A 20450-nucleotide genomic window follows, 5' to 3' on the forward strand; every position below is an offset into this window, starting at 1 on the left:
GCCATCGCCGGATATTTTGTTCGTATTTTTGGTTAAATAAAATCACATAGAATTGTGCGTGGTATCTTTTTAGCGTGTGTTTGATATGCTCACAAACACATTCTCTCGCTCTATTCCGAAGTGTGCTGCTGTCAAAGAAAACGAACAGTCCCGGTTTTATTTAGTGAAACATAGAGCAAATATTGCATAAATTTGCTCTTTGTGGTGATAATCAAGTGTTGATAAAGTGTAAAAAGTAGTTTACGTACTTAATTTGTCGTGTCATACACAATAAAGAGGAGAAACAGGCGATCCAAAAAAGTAAGTAACAGTTTGCTTTTCGTGCGCTGCTTTCTTTGGCAATGCAATAATAGCAAGGATTTCGTACGTGCAAATTTGTTTCGGTGATTAACACATCAGATCTTGCTACTTTTACACAAACAACTTAGTCAAATGAAAGCTTAGACATGAAATTGTGTGATTGAATCATAATTATGTTCATAGATAGTGTATGTTTCCTGGAAAACGCAAATATTGTTGAGGGTGCCAACAACCGTCGCACCCTGCCAATGCCATATTCTACCCTATTCCAAAAAGGCTTGTAAAGGCGAGGATGATGGATGAAAACATTTAAATCGCAGTAGGCATAAGGTATTCAAAATAGATGGTGTAATTGAATGGGCATGTAGAAAGATTAATGGGTAGATCGGAGTAGGCGTAGGATATTCGAAAACAGATGGTGTGAATGAACGAGTAGAATTCAAACAATGGAATTGAATCGCAGCAAGCATAGGATATTTGAAAATGAAGCGGTGTAATTAAATATGAAAAATATTGGAATCGCAGCCGGCTTGGGAGATTAGCTTCAGTTTGTTGGATGATTTGAAATTGAATAAACGTGTTTCCAAACAAGTGCAAAAAAGGTAAATTTTTAGTAAACGTCCGATTAAATTTTACGAACAAACGAACTCTGGTGCACAGGACCCAAATTCCTCCACTGCGCAGGCTACGACGTAGAGATTACCGAAGATCTGCCTGACGAAGTCATCCCGGAATTGTGAGCGATACCAATAGTTGCAGTATCCGCTAACAACCACGAAGAGCTGCCAATAGAAGGATGCTTTAAAACTTATAACCAGTCATCACCCCATCGTTTCGGAGGTACGAAGTGCTTTGGAGCTCATCATGAAAGTCATCCAGCACGAGAATCTTGCTGATGAAATCAGCCGAGTTGAAGCCAACGAACCGTGTAAACGAATTTCCTGGCTACATCCGATCTACCTCAATGGCATTTTGCGTGTTGGATGGAGGCTGCAAAACTCCAACTTAGCTTTGGAGAGCAAACACCAAATCCTACTACCGTGACATCCGATCACCGACCTCTTAATCCTGGTATATCACCAAGAGCTCATGCACGTTGGCCCATCAGGCCTCCTGGCGGCCCTACGATTGAAGTTTTGGCTGCTGGACGGGCGATCTTCAGTTCGGAAAATCACAAGATCCTGTATCCGCTGTTTCCGAGCCAAACCACGAAGTTCCAGTCAACTGATGGGCAGCCTGCCATCATGACGAGGGACCCAGGCATATCCTTTTGAGAAAAACGGAGTAGACTACGCTGGTCCGGTACTGGTCAAGGAGGGTCGGTACAAACCTCGCATTGTAAAAGCCTTTATTGCCGTATTTGTATGGCAACGAAGGCGATCCATCTGGAGTTGGTTTCCGATTCGTCCAGCGAGGCCTTTTTAGCAGCATTTTATCGGTTCACCAATAAAGCAATTTCAAGGGAGCCAAATCGGAACTACATGAGTTGTTCCAATTGTTCCGAAACCGAGTGACCATCGACCACATCCAAGAGTACTGTCAGCTGAAAGAAATTTCATGGCATTTTATCCCTCCCGAGGCTCCAAATTTTGGCGGGCTTTGGGAGGCGGCAGTAAAGAGCACCAAGTACCACTTAAAACAAACGCTGAAGGATGGCAAGTTAACATCCGAGCAATGTAGGACGGTGCTAACTCAGGTGGAGACGATCCTGAATTCACGGCCGTTGTTCGCAGTCTCCACGGATCCTTCCGACCCGGAATTCATCACACCAGGTCCCATTCTTGTCGACCGTCCTCTTATAGCCACTCCGGAGCTAAGCTACGATGCCGTGCTGATGAATCGACTATCACGATGGCAATATTTGCAGCAGCTGAAAGACCAATTCTGGAAGCAGTGGAGAAATGACTACCTGCTGAGTTTACAACCACGAAACAAGAACCAACGTCCGCAGCCAAACATTCGCCCTGGAATGATAGTGTTGGTTGAGGAAAGATATCTGCCATCACAATCCTGGAAAATAGGAAGAATCATCGAACAACCTGGTACGAGCTGTGAAAGATCCACATGCTGCGTAACGTTTCTTGAACGTAAGGTTGACGAATATAAGTATGCGTACGTTGAAAGAAGGGGTCATCTATTATGTTGTCTTATTTCGTAAAAAATGCGTAATTTTGAAGAAAAGGTCATCTACTCTTTTGCCTTATTCCGGGCATTGCGTACTTTGGAAGGAGTCATCTAGTATTTTGCCTTATTCCGTCAAAATGCGTAATGTTGAAGAAGGCATCTACTCTGCTGCCTTATTCCGAGCAAATGCTTACTTTAAAAGAAAGGAGCTATATATTCTTTGCCTTATTCCGGGCAAATAAATACTTTTAAAGAAGGAGTCATCTACTCCTTTGTCTTATTCCGGGAAAATACATACTTTTAAAGATGGAATTATATTTATATGCTTTACGTTTTTTTATTGTGGACATGAGGTCAAATAGTCGTTGTGCCCAATGATCCACTGTATTTGACGCATCTTTCTAACGATTATGCCAAATGGTCATTATGTCAAACGGTCGTCATGTCTTTATGCCAAATGGCCCTTAGGCATTAAGCTCGTTATGCCAAATGGTCTTATGCCAAACGGCATTATGCCATATTGGCTTCCCCTCTATTAGATGCGAGCGAAATGAGTTGCTGTCAGTAACTGTGCTTTACGTTGGGCGTTGATCCAGATGGCAACGTCCGTAGCGCGACATTGGGTGAAATGTCGAAGTCTTGGACAATTCTCGATATTGATCAATTCTTGCAAACAGTTAACATTTAATGTAATTTATGCTACATTGATTGTAGAAATTAATGAAATATAGAATTAATGATTTTAGCTTCCAAAAACTCAATTCAATTAAAAATCTGCCAGAATAAATCGATTAAACAAACCGATTAGTCGAGTGCAAAAAATATATCCAGGAAAAATCAGACGCGGATAGCCTACACGTTTTGCCCCATTCCCTAGAGTCTCAGACCGTTTCGCATCATGCCCGCATTTTAACAATTTCAATGCGTTAGATCGCAAAAGCTAAAGGGATGCATATTTAACCATGCTCCCCTACCAACCATTACCGCATCACTCACCAGTGACAAAGTGCTACCACACTTAACACTATTTTATCCCTCTCACTCGCAGCCATACAACTCGCTACACAAACAGTAAACAGTGAAGCCAACATCTGCAGATGATGTGGCAATGGTGGCAATTGCAAAGCGAATGTCTTTGATATTTCGGTTCCATTTCCCGCACCATATCCGCCCGTCCAGCTTCCATTAACAAAAGGGGTTCATGTAAATTTTACGAGCACTCTCGAGTGTTACTCACCGTAATGGGCAGATTGAGATCGTGCGTCTCGTTGCCGCGCCAGATGGACGAATCGGGCGAGACGGCCTGGATGTCGCAATCGAGCGTATTAATTTTCTCCTGCAGCCGGGATAGCGGAATTATGGCCGGCCTTGTGAATAAATTTTCACCGCTGAGCGCACCACTGCCGTTGGGTCCCGAGGACGGTAACGTCGGTTGCGGTTTACGTAGGTTGGCCGCAGGTGTGCTGCGAGCGGACGTGGCCTTACTGCTGTCCTTGGTGAGCTTGGTGGTGGCGGCGATAATGGCAGACGCAGCAGCGCCGAGGCTTTTTATCTTCTTCTGCTGGTCTTGCGGGTGGAGAGCTCGGTTGACAGACGTGCTCTCGAAGGTGACGTGCGGTTTAGTGGTCGCTTGCTCGTGAGGCGAGTCCTCGCGCGGGATAAAGTTTGTCTGGAGGAGTTGCTTTTTGATGTTGGATTCGGGGCGAATGGGCGGCACGTTTGTTGGGCTGACAGATTTCGGTGGCGCTTTTTTGGTGGTTACTGTTGATTGAGCCTGGGCGCCCGGTTTGGAGAGAGTTTTGGCGGTTAGGATGTCCTTTTCCGACACAACGGCGGTGGTTTTCTTCGGGACGACCGGGGAATTGCGGTTCGGATGACGATGGTCGCTATCATTCATCATCTGGTGGTGTAGCTCGCTGTACAGCTCTTTGCTGTTGTAGAACTTGGTTGTGGAAAATTCTGGTTTGTCCTTTTTGTTGGCATCTTTGGGATCATGGGACGGACCATTGTTGTCTGTGTTGAATTTTGTATTGGCGAAATCAATCTTCTTCAGAGGAGCCGAGTTGAACACGTTCAGCTTGGCTGTGGTGGGATCATTTTTCTTCACTCGCCTCGGAATGAACAAATTGCCGTAATTCGCTTTGACAATGTCACTGCCACTGACGGGGATCGGGACCTCTTCCTGTGCGGATTGAGTAGTGGTTCCTGCAATTGGTGTCAGGGTAGGTGGCGTTTGTGTGGATAATTGCTGCGACGATGAAAATGTCACCGACGATATGGCAATGGTAATAACTTCATCGTCTTTCTTTCGTGGGGTAGGTTCCTCGTGGAATTCCTCCTCTGGAAGATCAAAAGTTTTGTAACCTTTAAAATTTTCCTCGATTCTGCTAATTACTTCGTCGTTTTCCTCCAATTTCTCGGTGATGTTGTCGATAGATTTCCGTTCGTCGCTAGTGGAAGTTTCCGAGGTATCATCGATTAGTTCAATCTCAATCTTGGTGGTGGAAATATCACCGTTGTTATCCTGTCCCTTTTTGTCACCCTCACTACGATTTTCATCGGAGCTATCAGTTTGGCTGTCAATTACGGGCAAAACTTCGGATGGTTTCATGATTGTTGATTCGAAAAGTTTCTCATTATCCTCGTTCCTCAGAATTGCTTTCTCGCGCAGTATCTTTTCCTGTGTCGCCTCCTGACCCTGAACAGAATTTCCTCCGCTAGTCATAGGTTTAAAGTCTTCCAATTTGGATGGATAAAAATCGTCAATATTAATTTTACTCGGATAAACAGACTTGGGAGCAGCCACGATGTCAGCTGGCATCAGAATATTCTCATTATCACTTTCGTGCAATCCATTATCGAACTCATCCGTTGTGATTTCCGCTATTTTGATTCTATAGAGACCATTCTTCTTTTCGACGCGTATTTCATTAGAAAGATGCTGCTCTTCGCCAGAGTCATCCATATTGATGGGCTTCTCGTGGGTGAGCTTGGTATTGATAGTAACCACAGTTTGTCCGGCGTCACTTGTCAATTCCTGAATTGGATTCTTGCCAGGCGTGCTTTCCGCATGACTTACTTCAATGGCTCTGACAGTGGAAATTGTCTCTTCCATCGTGGCAGTAGTCGCAATGTCAGCCGACGACTCGCTGGAGAAATTCACTTGAGTGGTGGTGGCACTTTCATCGCTCTGCTGAGTAGCATTTTCCGGCTGGGTTGCATTCATAAGCACCGGCTCATCGCTAGACCGTTCCGTCCCAGTGCCCACTTCAACTGTGAACGAACGAATTCCGAAACTTATAACAGGAGTTTCACTTTCCAACTCGATATCTCCCTTCTTCACTTCTTCGACGGCCTCCTCCAACATTCCAACTGATGCATCGCTACTCGCTTCAACCGCGTAACCAACTGTGAGCCCTTCCATCGAGTCCGTCGTGCCACTCGTGACAACGACACTTGACGACTCGCTGAGTGCAGTGGAAGAAGGAATTTCTGACACCACCGGCTCCATCCGCGTTGCACCTTCACTTGCAGCAATCATCTCCATGCTTATCCCGGTGATACCGATACTGGCGGGCACCGTCTCCGTCGTCGTGGCGGTCATATCCGAGTAAACACCCACCACCACGGAGCAAATCACTAAAAACAACAACCAAACATAACAACTCTTCAAGTGGGCCATTTTGCTTCTTGCCGTTCGCTGGTTGGTTTTGAATTTTCTTCACTGCACTGACTCAAACACTCGAATTATTTCTCATCCAAATTTTCCCCAACAACGGCAACCGCTTCTCGAGGGGACCTAGTTTTCCGTTTTCTTGAACAAACTTTCACGAAATTAATTAGTTTTCGGCGAACGGCTTTCTCGTTTTTGCACTGCTTTGTTTATTCGGTGGAATGTTCGCGGATAAAAGATGAACTGCGGGACACTGGCCCAGGGCTGAGATTTCGAAGACAACAGCGCACTTGATTATTCGGGCCACGTTTCGCTTCGGCAATGAACCATCGATGTATCTGAAATGGTCGATAGAGAAAAATGGAGAAAATTAAACATTTGTATTCGACGTGGTGAAATAAATCAACTAAATAGAAGCACAGTGTTTTTTTTCTTATTTTTAATTTTGTTGGAAAGGGATTCGAAAAGAAAATGTGATTCAATATAATAGTTTTGTCTCGTGGAAGGCTGTGCGTTCCACGTTTTCTTTGGTTTAACTTCCGGGACAAAGAAATGCAAATTTTCAATAACACAAAGGACATAAACAATTCAATCAAGTCAAAGCAAACATGGTTCCTGGTATCGATGGAGTTTATTATAATTGTGCTCGGCTACAATTACGTTTTGGCGTCAAACCGATAGGAGTTCATACTTCAAACTGGCAACTGGGGTGTTAGGAGAAATATGGCTAATATGGGCCCCCAAGTAAACCATTTAAAAGACATTTCATGTTTGAAATATGTTTAAGATATTTTGACCAAAACTTTTCATGTTCATCGGCAACAACCGCTTGCGACTATGCCCAAGGGCTTGACGACCACTCCTCAAGCCATTATGTACAGATTGGCAAGGGTGAGTAGTTCAGACCGACTATTGGAATGTTCATTTCGCCGCCTCCCAGAACATACAGGGGTTAGACAAAAAGGTTGAGATAGGCAAAAAACTCAAAGGTGCAGCCCAATCGGGTTGTACGCAAAAGTGACTTAGGACTACGTAGCTATTTGAAATTGATGGTATTTGCCATAATAATTTATGTCGTTTTATTTACATTGAGCAAACAGCTCGGAGGCCAACTGAATCAAGAAGTCGAATAGTTGTTCCCAGTTGGATGGACTTCGAGCCTCTAACCGTGGAATTAACATGACTCATTTGCCGCTGAAGCCACTCGACTGGCTTTCAGTCGGGGACATCACAATCCTTACTTTGCCACGTACGCTTACATCGCGGGCGAAAACCAAACGTTGCAAATACATATATTTGCGTTTGGTTTCACGCCACTTCTGATTCTGCTTATTTCTCGCTTAACTTTTCAAAAGGACCTAAGTAACATTTTTTCCTGAATTAATTTATATAGCACAGGATGGAGGATGGTGTCATCCAAAAAGGTCTTTATACAAAAGAAGGTTGATCCGACAATCCGATATGAACTTTCTTCAAAGTGCAAAATTCAATCGTAACTAGGTAACTAGGAGGGAGATGATGCAATTAATTTGAACGGATGGAATCACTAACAGCAACCAAGCTACCACGTGAAACCCGATGCCGCCGAAACAATCCATTTTCGCAATTAGCTCTTTCTTTCTATAGAATGCTGGTCCTAAGAAGAACCAATTTTCTTTTCCCAGTGCGTCTTTCCAATAACTAACTGCATCCAAACACTTGTCAGCACCTTGCGTTGAAATTGTCCGACCGCCACTTGATGATTTTTCGCTAAGCCTCCACCATTTGGAATAAATTTTCAGCATTGTCACTGCTATCCACGCGTTGATGCTGCTGTGTCCGAACCGCTCATTCCGCGGAATCCCGATCAAAATGGCTCGCGCGCGCCAGAAAGCTTTCTTGTATTCAATAAATTAAGCCCGTTAGCCCCGCCCCTTTGTGATCTGATATGGGTGTAAATATAATGTGCACTCATAACAATTAATGAAGGGGCGGGGCTAATGGAATTACTTCATTAGATATAAGAAAACTGCTTTTCGGCGCGCGCGAGCCATTTCGATCGGGATTCCGCAGACAACGGACCATTCGGAGAATGACAAATTCTAAGAATCCTATGAAATTTTCTCGCAAGATTCTGAATTTGGTTATGAGATGTTGTTTATCCAAAATGCGTAATGCTGTGAGGAATAACAGCAGAAATTTGACTCAAGACGAAGTTTCTTCATATTACCAAACATTATCTCTTGGCATCTGTTTGTCCGAGCGACGTTCACCGATGGGTAATTGCTGTAGAAAGTTTCCACTGAGGTAGCGTCTTCATTGATTTTATACAAAAGCCACAATTTTATACAAAAGAAGGTTGATCCGACTATCCGAAATAAACTTTCTTCAAAGTACAAAACTCAATCGTAAATAGCGAATTTGATAGCGCGTCGGAGGGAGATGATGTAGTGAATTTTAATGGATGGAATCACTAACAGCAACCAAGCTACCACGCCAAAACCGATGCCACCGAAACAGTCCATTTTCGCAATTAACTCTAAGAACCAATTTTCTTTTCCCAAGGAGCAACCTAACCTACTAACTGACACCACAATTTGTAATAAATTTTCAGCATCGGCACTGGCGGTGCGGGATCACCACAGTGCTATTTTTATGGTCAACCTTTTATTCATATGAAATGCTGGTTCGTTGAGGTTGAATGATCTGGATGGATTTCCGTTGAAAATGTTATTAGCGCCTCCGTGATGCTGTGTACGCTGCGCTGCGATCGCTTTGATACGTCCGCTCTGCGTGAAATTTTGTTCAAACTGAGGATTAGATCCAAACCCGCAAGTGATTGATTTTTTGATGTCTGTGCTAGTGATGCATGTACGTGATTGGTTAGTTTACCTATTTCTAAACTTTTTATAAATAATCGATAATAAATGGTTAAAAAATAGTATTTTCATATAAATACAAAGAAGTGTTGACTCATCCTTGATCGATTGGTCCAAACAAATTGAAAATCCATCGAGAAACGGCTGAGATATTAAAGTTTAAAGTCTATCATATTTTCGTGACGGTCCCCGATTTTCGCAATCGTAGTGTACCCCAATATAGAAAACACAGACGTAGCCCTACGTCAAAAAAATGTCTTCTAAAAATTTCGTCTCTGGGGGGGGGGGGTTATGTCCAAAACCACCCCCGTGGCTACGCCACTGACTTGACACATGACCTGGATTTTGTTATTGTCACGCTTTGCGTGACTTGAACGGTGACACTTTGCAGCACTGATTACTACTAGAAAGAAGATTGCGAGTGATTTGACTATGCGTCAAATTTGGGAATCTCGAGCTCATTAAGTAGCCGCTAGGTTGCGAAGGCCGACGGAGGTCCTTCGTAGCTGAGTTGGTTAAGGCGTACTGTTGGGTGGTAGGTTCGAGTCCCATCGAAGGGAAAGTGGTTACCTCTAATACATTTTTCAAATCATTATCTTCCACATAATGTACATATTCACATAGGGGAACGGTTCGGCAGTTCGGCACTTCATCCCATAGCTCCTATTTCCATCCCATCAAAAACAAAGCAATGAAAAGGAATTTGGTTTGTTTCTTATTTTTGTGATTTTTTTCACCAGTGAGCACGCTTGTTATCAAAAAAAAGCGACGAGATTGTTGCTGTATTTCTTTGTTTTGCGATGAGATTAATATATGTTCAGTGAGATGGAAAACGGAACAGTTCCCCTATGAGTTTTCATCACATTGTAAATTGTTCATTGTAAAAACTGTCAAAGTCGGATGGTTTCATCCCCGGAATATAGGCAATTAATTTTGATTGACCTGATGAGTTTATTTTATTTTATTCTTTTTTATATTTGTTTTTGTATTTTCACCACCGGAAAACTCAATTTGAGGCAAGTCATACAAAATAAGGCGCAGTAATGTTTAATATGGGTTCGAACTTCGGAAACGGAAAATCTTCGCTTGAGTGTGAGAATGGCACTTTTTATAATAGAAATTTTTTGATATAGATATAGATTCATTATTATTATTATTGTTGTTATTAATCTCACTTCATCAGGCACAGAGCCTAAATGAAGCCTGGCTGGGAAAAGCCTTTTTGAGCTGCCCACATTTTTGAGTCTGGGGGCAGCAGGGACCATGTCCAAGGGCTTGACGACCCCTCCCCAGCTGTCTGTGAGTCAGGGGGTTCTGCCTAGGAGGTGGTGGGGTTAACAGGGGGCGCTGTTAATTCCCTCCCAAAAACCACATATCCGCAAGCAAACCTTATCAAGCGACCGTGTGCCGCTCAAAGCATACAAGCCCCTAACCCCGAATCCCAAGGTGTCAGGCGACCCGTGCCGAAGGGATGAATGGCCTGGGGGGTGAAACAATTAGCCAGGTCTTTAACGGAGCCTGTGGAGGTTCCACAGAGTGAGGGCTGCTTCGGCGGCAAGCGGGTGGCAGTGGGTGGTACCCACACACCCCCAAGTGGTGCACATGTGGTGCAAGCGAATGGGAGTTGGGGGTATTACTCGTAATACCCCCACAGAATGAGGGACCGAGTGTATGGGTGAGCACACAAGTAAGTCTCGCATGGTACGCATGGTCGGTAGTGTTAGAATGACTGAAGTCTGGTGAGGCCTGGCAGGAGTGTCGGGGGGCAGATACGTCTGCGGCACCTCAGAAGTAGGGGACACGAAAGTCTCGCTGCGTCTGGCAGGAGTGTCGGGGGGTTGATGCTTCAGCGGCACCTCAGAAATCGGAGACATGTAAGGTAAGTGGTGCCGCCCCATTGCAGGATGGGGAGACCATCACACTGGCTGAGGACTATCTGGGCCTCGAAATGTCAATAGGTGGGTGCTGCCTGCAAAGTACCTTACGGAGACCTATTGACAGTATCAAAGCCTGGGTAGATGAGTGTTAGGCACGCTTGACGTGCCGGGTGTTCCACGCCCAAACGATGCACAGGAGGTGCACAGAGTGGATAAAATGGGAGATGGGGGTATTACAACCCCCACTGAGTGAGTGACTGAATGTCAAAGAGAGTGGTGCACAAGTGGTGCAAGCGATTGGGACTGAATGTATGAGCGAGCACACAAGTTAGACTCGCATGGTACGTATGGTCAGAGTGGCTGCTTAGGCAGTAGTGTGATCCGGCTGTCAGGGACGGAATGAGTGAAGTCTCGCTAGGCCTGGCAGGAGTGTCAGGGGGCAGATACCTCTGCGGCACCTTAGAAGTAGGGGACACGAAAGTCTCGCTATGACTGGCAGGAGTGTCAGGGGTTGATGTCTCTGCGGCACCTCAGAAATAGGAGACATGAAAGGGTCTGCCTCGTAGCTGAGGTAGGAGCGGCATAGGAGCCACCAACCTAGGGTCGCCTCCGGCTTGGTAGACAAGTGGTGCCACCCTGTTGCAGGACAGGGTGAACACCACACTGAGTGAGGACTGTCTATGTTGTGAGATGGCGGCATGGGGTACCCCTGCAGGGTACCTATAAATTGGTTCCTTGCAGTCATTCAAGCGGCATAGGCAGGTGAGTGTTGGGGCACATGTGGTGCCAGAGTGTCTTGTGCAAATGTGTTGCATGGGGAGTGTCGAAGAGTCGAGGCGCATACGTGCACTTGTGTACGTCATGGAGGGGCGCAATGCCCAATAGTCATCCCCGAAGTATTGCTTAATTGCGGGCCGGGGAATGACTGGAGAGGAAGGAGTTGGTTTTAGTGGGTCATGAGTGGTGATCCCATCCCCACACTACCTGGGTTCGCCTCCCCAGGTGTCTGTTTGCGGATTTCCATTACCTTCGTTAAAAAAAAAAAAAAATAGAAAAAAAACATTTTTGAGTCTGCTCAAATAGGCACAAAAGCCTGCATCCTTTGCAAAACAGTACAAATATATAAATATAATTAATTTTTTAAAACATAAACAATATATAGAATAAATAGAAATAGAAAAACATAAATAAATTAAATAAAAACTCTTTACAATTTTTGTTCCTAGCGTCGTTCCTTAAGCTTACATTTAAAAGTAGCAGCAGAGGAGTTGAAGTCAAACACGAACAAACATTCAAACATGAAGCATACCGGATCGTGTACCGGATAATTTGACTCACAAAGTTCATAAATCTGAAACTCAAGAATCCGAAAAGCCTAAACAACTGATGGGTCAAACAAAAAGTAATAAAAATCCTTAAAAAATCCCAACTTTTCTCGATGGAATATCCAAAGTTTATACAGTCTGGAATGTCTAAATTGTCATCAAAATAGATTTTGGATTTAGTTTTTATCGGAGCAGATGTCGAGAGATCATTCATTTGGCGCCTTACGGAAAAAAATATGAAATAAATCTTTCTACGGGGGATCCCTTAGGTAAAAAATGTTACTTCCAAACTTCCAAAGTCATTTGCAGTATCAAGCAGTGTGTTACGGGAGATTTTCGACGAGGAATTTGCGGACACTGGATCCACTCGCACGGACACTGTCGCGGTACCGAGAAACGATCGTGAATACGACGGACCGACTTGCTGGAAGACCACAAAATCTGGCTTTCGGATTGTGGTAGAAATTCGATTAGAGAAACGTGCACTTTAGTGGATGATAGCTTCTATTGAACTGATATGGGTTTTTGTTTCTTGTTGTTTGTACCTTGTGGGTTTTGGGATTATTCGAGTAGAGTTTAGTTACTGTATGTGTATTAGAGTGATTCAAATTTTGACTTTTTTGCTCCCCTATGCTTGAACGATGGCATTTGCCATTTTAAAAATCGTCCTAAATTTTTAGCTAATTTGGATGTAATTTGACTGAGCACAAGCAGTTTGCAGCTTGTATGAAAATTACTATGAAAACAGTAACTTTTGTGAAAAACCGTTCCCCATCATTGCCCATTAAACTCTAAAAATGTATGAATACGTTAGCAACATAGGAAATTTAACAAGGAAAAATATCGTCGTGGTTGCTAAACGATTTGATGCTGGCAACAAAAGTTATTAAGGAAATACTGAATTGTGGGAAATTCAATTTAACACGTAAAAGAATAACATCAATATCAATAATGAGCCTTTCTGTTTTCTTTATAATTTTGCTCACAAAAGTCAGATTGCTTCGCAACAACAACTGGCTTTCGGCTTAGGATCTGTTCTATGATGGCGATGTGTTAAATATATTCAAATAGATTCTGGGCTGCTTCACGAAACGATCCTTTACATAAGTGGCAATTCTCATAGTAATTTTCATATAACCTTCAAACGGCACGTGCACAACCAAATTACATCCAAATCAGCTAAAAATTTGGGAGGACTATTAAGCTAGCAAAAAAAATCGATTAAGCACAGGGGAGCGAAAAAGTCAAAATTTGAATCACTCTAATGTGTATGTTTAAATACAAGTTTCAAGGTAAGTAAGAAGGTAGGTAATATTTATAATCTAATTCAATTGTTGTTTGAATTTGTATAAATTAATTTTATGTTTCCAGGTTCATAACATGCGACAATCTCTAGGTGCACGGCCTTTACCACCAAGCAAACGAATAACGCGACGTACACTTTAACCGACGAACCTCGCCCAATCAGTGGATGAACGAAAAACGGCCCACAATAATCCATCCCAGCATATGTAAAGGCTCGAGCTGGCTTGAGGCGGACAGACGGTAGAAGTGCCATGAGCTGGTTTGCTTGGAGTAGGATTGCACCGAAAGCACATGACGCCTTTTTTTATAACCTTACGAGCCAAGTCTCTACCCCTGAGTGGCCAAAATCGTTGTCGAACTGTGGCGAGTGACAGAGAAGGTCCCCCATGGAGAGTCTGGAGATGAATGGACCGAACAATCAGCCAGCTCAACTTGTGATTTGCTGGGAGAAGCATTGGGTGACGGGTATCGAATGGTGCATCCAAGTTTTTCAGTCGCCCGTCAATACGAAGTAGTCCGAATTCGTCCACGAAAATGTTGAGATTCTTGAGTGGCGATTTCGATGCAATTCTGCCAGTGGTTTCCGTGGCATTACGGGTGTACTGTTGAACCTTCATTGGAAATTCTTGTTGCTGAGCCAGGCGAACCAGTGATTTTAACGCACATTCCACTTCTTAAGGCGCCAGGGCAGTGAGTACACGCTGATTTCTCGGTAATTTGCAGTTAGGGGTCGTTCAACAATGATGTCACAGGTTTTAGGGGGGGAGGGGGTCTAAGATTTGTGACAGTACATGTACTAGATATACAAAAAAGCGTGACAAAGGGGGGAGGGGGTCTAGAAATCTCAAAAAGTAGTGGAAGTCATATTTGAATCGCCCCTTATTCCGAAATTGGAAACAGTAAGCGACGAATCTTGTTAGCTTTGCTAATTCTGAGAATTCATTGAAAACAGTTGCGTTCTCTCCGGCCGAATTTAGGGAAACTAAAGGGCGCATCTATTCTTCTAATTTCGACTTGTTCGGCATCGAAACCGCACACTTCGGCCACAATTCGACGGAGGAGTAAAGTTGCGCTGGGCCACGCCACCACAACTTGTCGTGCAGGATCTGACTGGCAAGCAATCCTCGGGAGATGCGGTCGGCAGGGTTCAGGTCGGTCGGCACGTGCATCCATTGCGATCCTTTCGATAGGCGCTGAACCTCTGTGATGCGGTTTGAGACAAATACTTTCCATACCAAGTAACATTTTGAGTTTTGTCATACTCTATTAGCAGTTTTGGAGAGCAAATTTTCGAGACTAGCAATAAAACTAAAATCTATATGACAACCTCTTGATGACCGCTACAAGATTATGTTATGACCAAGTGGACCACTCTTGAGATCGTCTTCAAAGCAAGTTAAAGGTTATTCATAAGAGTTCCATAAAACCGCTGTCAAAAAAGGGAATTTCTCTTCCGTGTAACTTTTTGTTATTGTTTTGTAGAAAAAGGATAATCGTAGAAATGGAAAATGAATGAAATAAAAAACATCATCACGAACATGGATGAAAAATAATGTTTAATTTGTTAATAATGTTTAATTGGATGCCCAGAATTCGTTGGCGTGATTGCAAATTTTTCTGCGCGTTCGAATTTCTGGTGAAAACAGGTAAGAAAATCAGTTTGTTTAAGTGCGCCATCGTAATACTGTGATTTACAGCTAATTAATTAGCGTAAATAATAAATCGATATGCTGCCTTTTTTTCTGGTGGCATTCCGATTTGAAAGGAAACATTTCTCGTGTTTCAAATTTTGGAAATCATCTTGAAATGCAGCGATTATTACTAATGACAATGGATTTTGCAAAAGATTTACTCCGATATAAAATTATTCTTTTCTAGCAGCATGGCTGCTACTGCATTGTGGGCAATTTTGACGGTCAAAATAACATTTTGCACAACTTACAAATACAAAAAGTATTTTGCTGAAATTTGCTGCAATTGGTTCCTTACGATCAGTTTATCTTCATGATGGTTCTATATTCAACTTGGACTAGGCTTGCTTTTCAACGTTGTGGTCAATTAGCATGTTATGCAAATTTCATATTATTGAAAGCTTTTCTATATCGAATCGTGGTCATTGCATTATTCGTTGTGTATTCGTATTTATACCATTTTAATTTGCCGGAAGTAAAAGGATATAGTCTGCTTGATTTTTGTTATCTGTTTCATTTTCAGAAGTAGAATTTGACCAATGAACATCAAAATCTTAAATATGCGAATGCCCAGTTGGGAAAATGTATGTGTTTATTGTTTTTTTTTTGTTTGAAGTATTTGGGAACATGGAACAGAAACATCTGTTTTTAGCCATTCGATTGACCATAGTTCACGAGGTTCAACATAAACATTGTGTTCTTGAACAATACCATTATAAACCTAATTAAAACTACCAAGTTTTATTTAGGTTATGCGTAAGACAAGTTTTTGAACAATATATTCGGCTTTATGACAGTTTTCAAAATTGGTTTTATTGGAGTCCTCAAGATAATCATCAGGCCCCTAATAAGCTCATAAAGCATTTGACATTTGTGGTTTTATTGAACGTTTTATTACGATTTTGAAGATAGCTACAAGTCTTCCAATAAGGCTAATCTTGCGGCATTGAGCAAAGCAGCGATAAAGCCGTTAAAAAACTTAAATAAATCTATGAAGCCTTGAAAATGTTACTTGGGCATGTATTCGATCTGGATTTGATCCAGTGTAGTGCGACAGTTGAGTCGGTCCAAAACATCACTGGCACTGCAAAGTTGAGGTTGCTTGTGAGGCTGTGGACCAGTTGACTCCCGAGGAGAGCTGCGCAAAGCTCCAAGCGTGGAATAGATAACCCTCGAAGAGGTGCTACTCGAGATTTTGACGTGAGTAGATGGGAATGTAGTTGACCTAACTCATCTGATGACACCATGTGGATGCAGCAACCGTATCCCTTTTACGAGGCATCGCAAAAACAATGTATCGTGCATTTTCGTTCAGTATTCCGCAGAGCCTGGAGTTGCCTTATTTCAGTTCGGTATTTCTTCCACCAAGTTGCTGACTCTTCCGCAATCTCAGAATCCCACGACAAGTTAGCTGTCTAGAGGTGTTGTATAAACATTTTTGCGTTTACGTCCCCTGGTGTATGGTGTATGTGGAGGAGGCGAATGAACCACGAGTTGTATCAGCTGTTGGGAGAACCATCCAACGTTTACACCGCGAAAATCGGACGGCTGCGGTGGGCCGGGCACGTAGCCAGAATGCCGGACAGTAACCCGGTAAAAATGGTTCTCGACAGAGATCCGACTGGCACAAGAAGGCCGAGGTGTGCAGCCTATGTAGCCAACCATGTAAGAAAAGTATAAGCTTAGTCGCATTAAATTATTTTATACCTTGTAATTTGTATTTGTTTCAATAATCGTTGCTCCTCTTAAACTTCAAAATCCATTGCTCCCAACAACAAAAAGTAGGTACTTAAAGCGCTTATATTTCATACACCTTCCTGACACTGCTTGTCGTCAGTAGGGAGCGGTCAGTCATACACTGCTAGGCTTTCCGGGAAATTCACGCTTAACGTATTGTTAACTTGTTTTCGACACCCACAAGTTGTTTTAATCATTTATCACCGGAGGCCATCCAACAGACTCCCTTAAATCCGACCTATAATCAACCTTCATTAGAAAAAAGAAATTTTCGGATTGAACAAGCCGTTGTTTACCGAAAGCACTGACAATAACGGAATCATAGCACCTCCCAGCACAACAGTCCATCCGAGCCCGCGTGTGGTTCATATTTTGACGAAAGCATCTTTCCGGGAAACCACTGAAAGCTGAGCTCATCCGTAAAACCATAATTTCCGAGCTTACCGAAGTATTATGCTTCGAAATGAGTCCATCCCACCAAACCAGGGTTGTTATGCATCGGGGCCATTGCCTACCGTGGTCTGATGGACAGCAACGGTGTTTCTGTTGGTCGCAATTATCGTTGCCGTGGATGAGTTATATACTGAGGGAGCAGCAGGTGAAACCCAATGGAAAATTCCTTTCTTTACTTTAACACAGCTTTTGTTCGGTTTGCGTTCATTTATCAGAATGGTGTTTGCTCTTTCAGAGCACTTTTGATAGGAAAAATATTGTCGTAAAAAACATAAAACCTTACGCAAATAATTTTAAAACGGTTCACAATTAGAAAGATGAAAAAACCTTAAAAAAAAATTTCTCCTTAAATATCGGTCATATTGTGTAAAAGGATATAACTTTCGCTATTGTTTTGCAAAATACAGCATCGTGCGTCTTTACACAAAACGCACGTTTCAAACTTCTCACCCCGTTTTCATTCCATAAGTCACTGTTGCTGATTCTGTTACCTATTCTTGCCAAGCTGTGCCACCGTCGTCATTTGGTTATTCTACCTCATAATGGCCAAAACTACACGTACGATGTGAAACCTACTTCAGATAGTTGGCCTGTCGCCGCATCAACGCATTGCTGAAGCTGGCAACAGACACTAGATTCAAAGGCAAATTGTCTGCCATGCAAAGCGAGCGTCCACATAAATTCTGCCACAATCACGAGTGCACGGAATATGTGTGGGAGGAGGGACGGGGAAATTTATGACGGAAATTAACGACTTGGGGCAAGTTGGTAGTCCATCATCAAGATGTGGGAAAATGCGTCCGAGGTGAGCGCTTCCGTGCGGCTGACAATTTTAGTGGATGAGATATGCAGGAAATAAAAAGTAAATTATCACAACCTGAAGCTTTTTCGGAGAGGTAAATTTGATAAGCACTGGTGAGTCGTCTCGAGCTGTCATCAACACAGTTCTTAGAAATGGATTTAGACTCATAGATAAATTAAATAGAATGTTACGAATTTGTTTTTAGAACAGTTCAAAGGAGAACATGTACTATCAAATTATTTCATGTAGAAAACTGATCAGATCGAACTACATGATCAGAAGATCTGGTCAAAATACAATTTCATACGCCAAAAAATCGGAACGTTTTTGTTAGTATTTATTCTTAACCGTTTTCCTTCAACAAGTTGCATTTGCTTAGCTTAGTTGGATTGATTTTACTTTGGATTTGGATTTGGATTGGATTTGGATTGGATTTGGATTGGATTTGGATTGGATTTGGATTGGATTTGGATTGGATTTGGATTGGATTTGGATTGGATTTGGATTGGATTTGGATTGGATTTGGATTGGTTGGATTGGTTGGATTGGTTTGGATTGGTTTGGATTGGTTTGGATTGGTTTGGATTGGTTGGATTGGTTTGGATTGGTTTGGATTGGTTTGGATTGGTTTGGATTGGTTTGGATTGGTTTGGATTGGTTTGGATTGGTTTGGATTGGTTTGGATTGGTTTGGATTGGTTTGGATTGGTTTGGTTGGTTTGGTTGGTTTGGATTGGTTTGGATTGGTTTGGATTGGTTTGGATTGGTTTGGTTGGTTTGGATTGGTTTGGTTGGTTTGGATTGGTTTGGATTGGTTTGGATTGGTTTGGATTGGTTTGGTTGGTTTGGATTGGTTTGGATTGGTTTGGATTGGTTTGGATTGGTTTGGATTGGTTTGGTTGGTTTGGATTGGTTTGGATTGGTTTGGATTGGTTTGGATTGGTTTGGATTGGTTTGGATTGGTTTGGATTGGTTTGGTTGGTTTGGATTGGTTTGGATTGGTTTGGATTGGTTTGGATTGGTTTGGATTGGTTTGGATTGGTTTGGATTGGTTTGGATTGGTTTGGATTGGTTTGGTTGGTTTGGATTGGTTTGGATTGGTTTGGTTGGTTTGGTTGGTTTGGATTGGTTTGGATTGGTTTGGATTGGTTTGGATTGGTTTGGATTGGTTTGGTTGGTTTGGATTGGTTTGGTTGGTTTGGATTGGTTTGGTTGGTTTGGATTGGTTTGGTTGGTTTGGATTGGTTTGGTTGGTTTGGATTGGTTTGGTTGGTTTGGATTGGTTTGGATTGGTTTGGTTGGTTTGGATTGGTTTGGATTGGTTTGGATTGGTTGGATTGGTTTGGATTGGTTTGGTTGGTTTGGATTGGTTTGGATTGGTTTGGATTGGTTTGGTTGGTTTGGATTGGTTTGGATTGGTTTGGATTGGTTTGGATTGGTTTGGATTGGTTTGGATTGGTTTGGATTGGTTTGGATTGGTTTGGATTGGTTTGGATTGGTTTGGTTGGTTTGGATTGGTTTGGATTGGTTTGGATTGGTTTGGATTGGTTTGGATTGGTTTGGATTGGTTTGGATTGGTTTGGATTGGTTTGGTTGGTTTGGATTGGTTTGGATTGGTTTGGATTGGTTTGGATTGGTTTGGATTGGTTTGGATTTGGTTGGTTTGGATTGGTTTGGTTGGTTTGGATTGGTTTGGATTGGTTTGGATTGGTTTGGATTGGTTTGGATTGGTTTGGTTGGTTTGGATTGGTTTGGATTGGTTTGGATTGGTTTGGATTGGTTTGGTTGGTTTGGATTGGTTTGGATTGGTTTGGATTGGTTTGGATTGGTTTGGATTGGTTTGGATTGGTTTGGATTGGTTTGGATTGGTTTGGATTGGTTTGGATTGGTTTGGTTGGTTTGGATTGGTTTGGATTGGTTTGGATTGGTTTGGATTGGTTGGATTGGTTTGGATTGGATTTGGATTGGTTTGGTTGGTTTGGATTGGTTTGGATTGGTTTGGATTGGTTTGGATTGGTTTGGTTGGTTTGGATTGGTTTGGATTGGTTTGGATTGGTTTGGATTGGTTTGGATTGGTTTGGATTGGTTTGGATTGGTTTGGATTGGTTTGGATTGGTTTGGTTGGTTTGGATTGGTTTGGATTGGTTTGGTTGGTTTGGATTGGTTTGGATTGGTTTGGATTGGTTTGGATTGGTTTGGATTGGTTTGGATTGGTTTGGATTGGTTTGGTTGGTTTGGATTGGTTTGGATTGGTTTGGATTGGTTTGGATTGGTTTGGATTGGTTTGGATTGGTTTGGTTGGTTTG

At 42.6% G+C, this 20450-nt stretch overlaps 1 protein-coding gene across 1 annotated transcript in view; it reads right to left on the reverse strand.

The window, feature by feature from the left end:
- Positions 1-20450, reverse strand: part of LOC134212102 (uncharacterized) — a 443781-nt gene that overhangs the window by 257273 nt on the left and 166058 nt on the right. Inside the window, exon 2 of the mRNA XM_062689641.1 lies at positions 3662-6435. Coding sequence (XP_062545625.1) covers positions 3662-6106 — 2445 coding nt within the window. The 5' untranslated portion in view covers positions 6107-6435. The remainder of the gene's footprint in view (positions 1-3661; positions 6436-20450) is intronic.

Source organism: Armigeres subalbatus, chromosome 2, assembly GCF_024139115.2.
Source record: "Armigeres subalbatus isolate Guangzhou_Male chromosome 2, GZ_Asu_2, whole genome shotgun sequence".
In the NCBI taxonomy this organism is placed as follows: Eukaryota; Metazoa; Arthropoda; class Insecta; order Diptera; family Culicidae; genus Armigeres; species Armigeres subalbatus.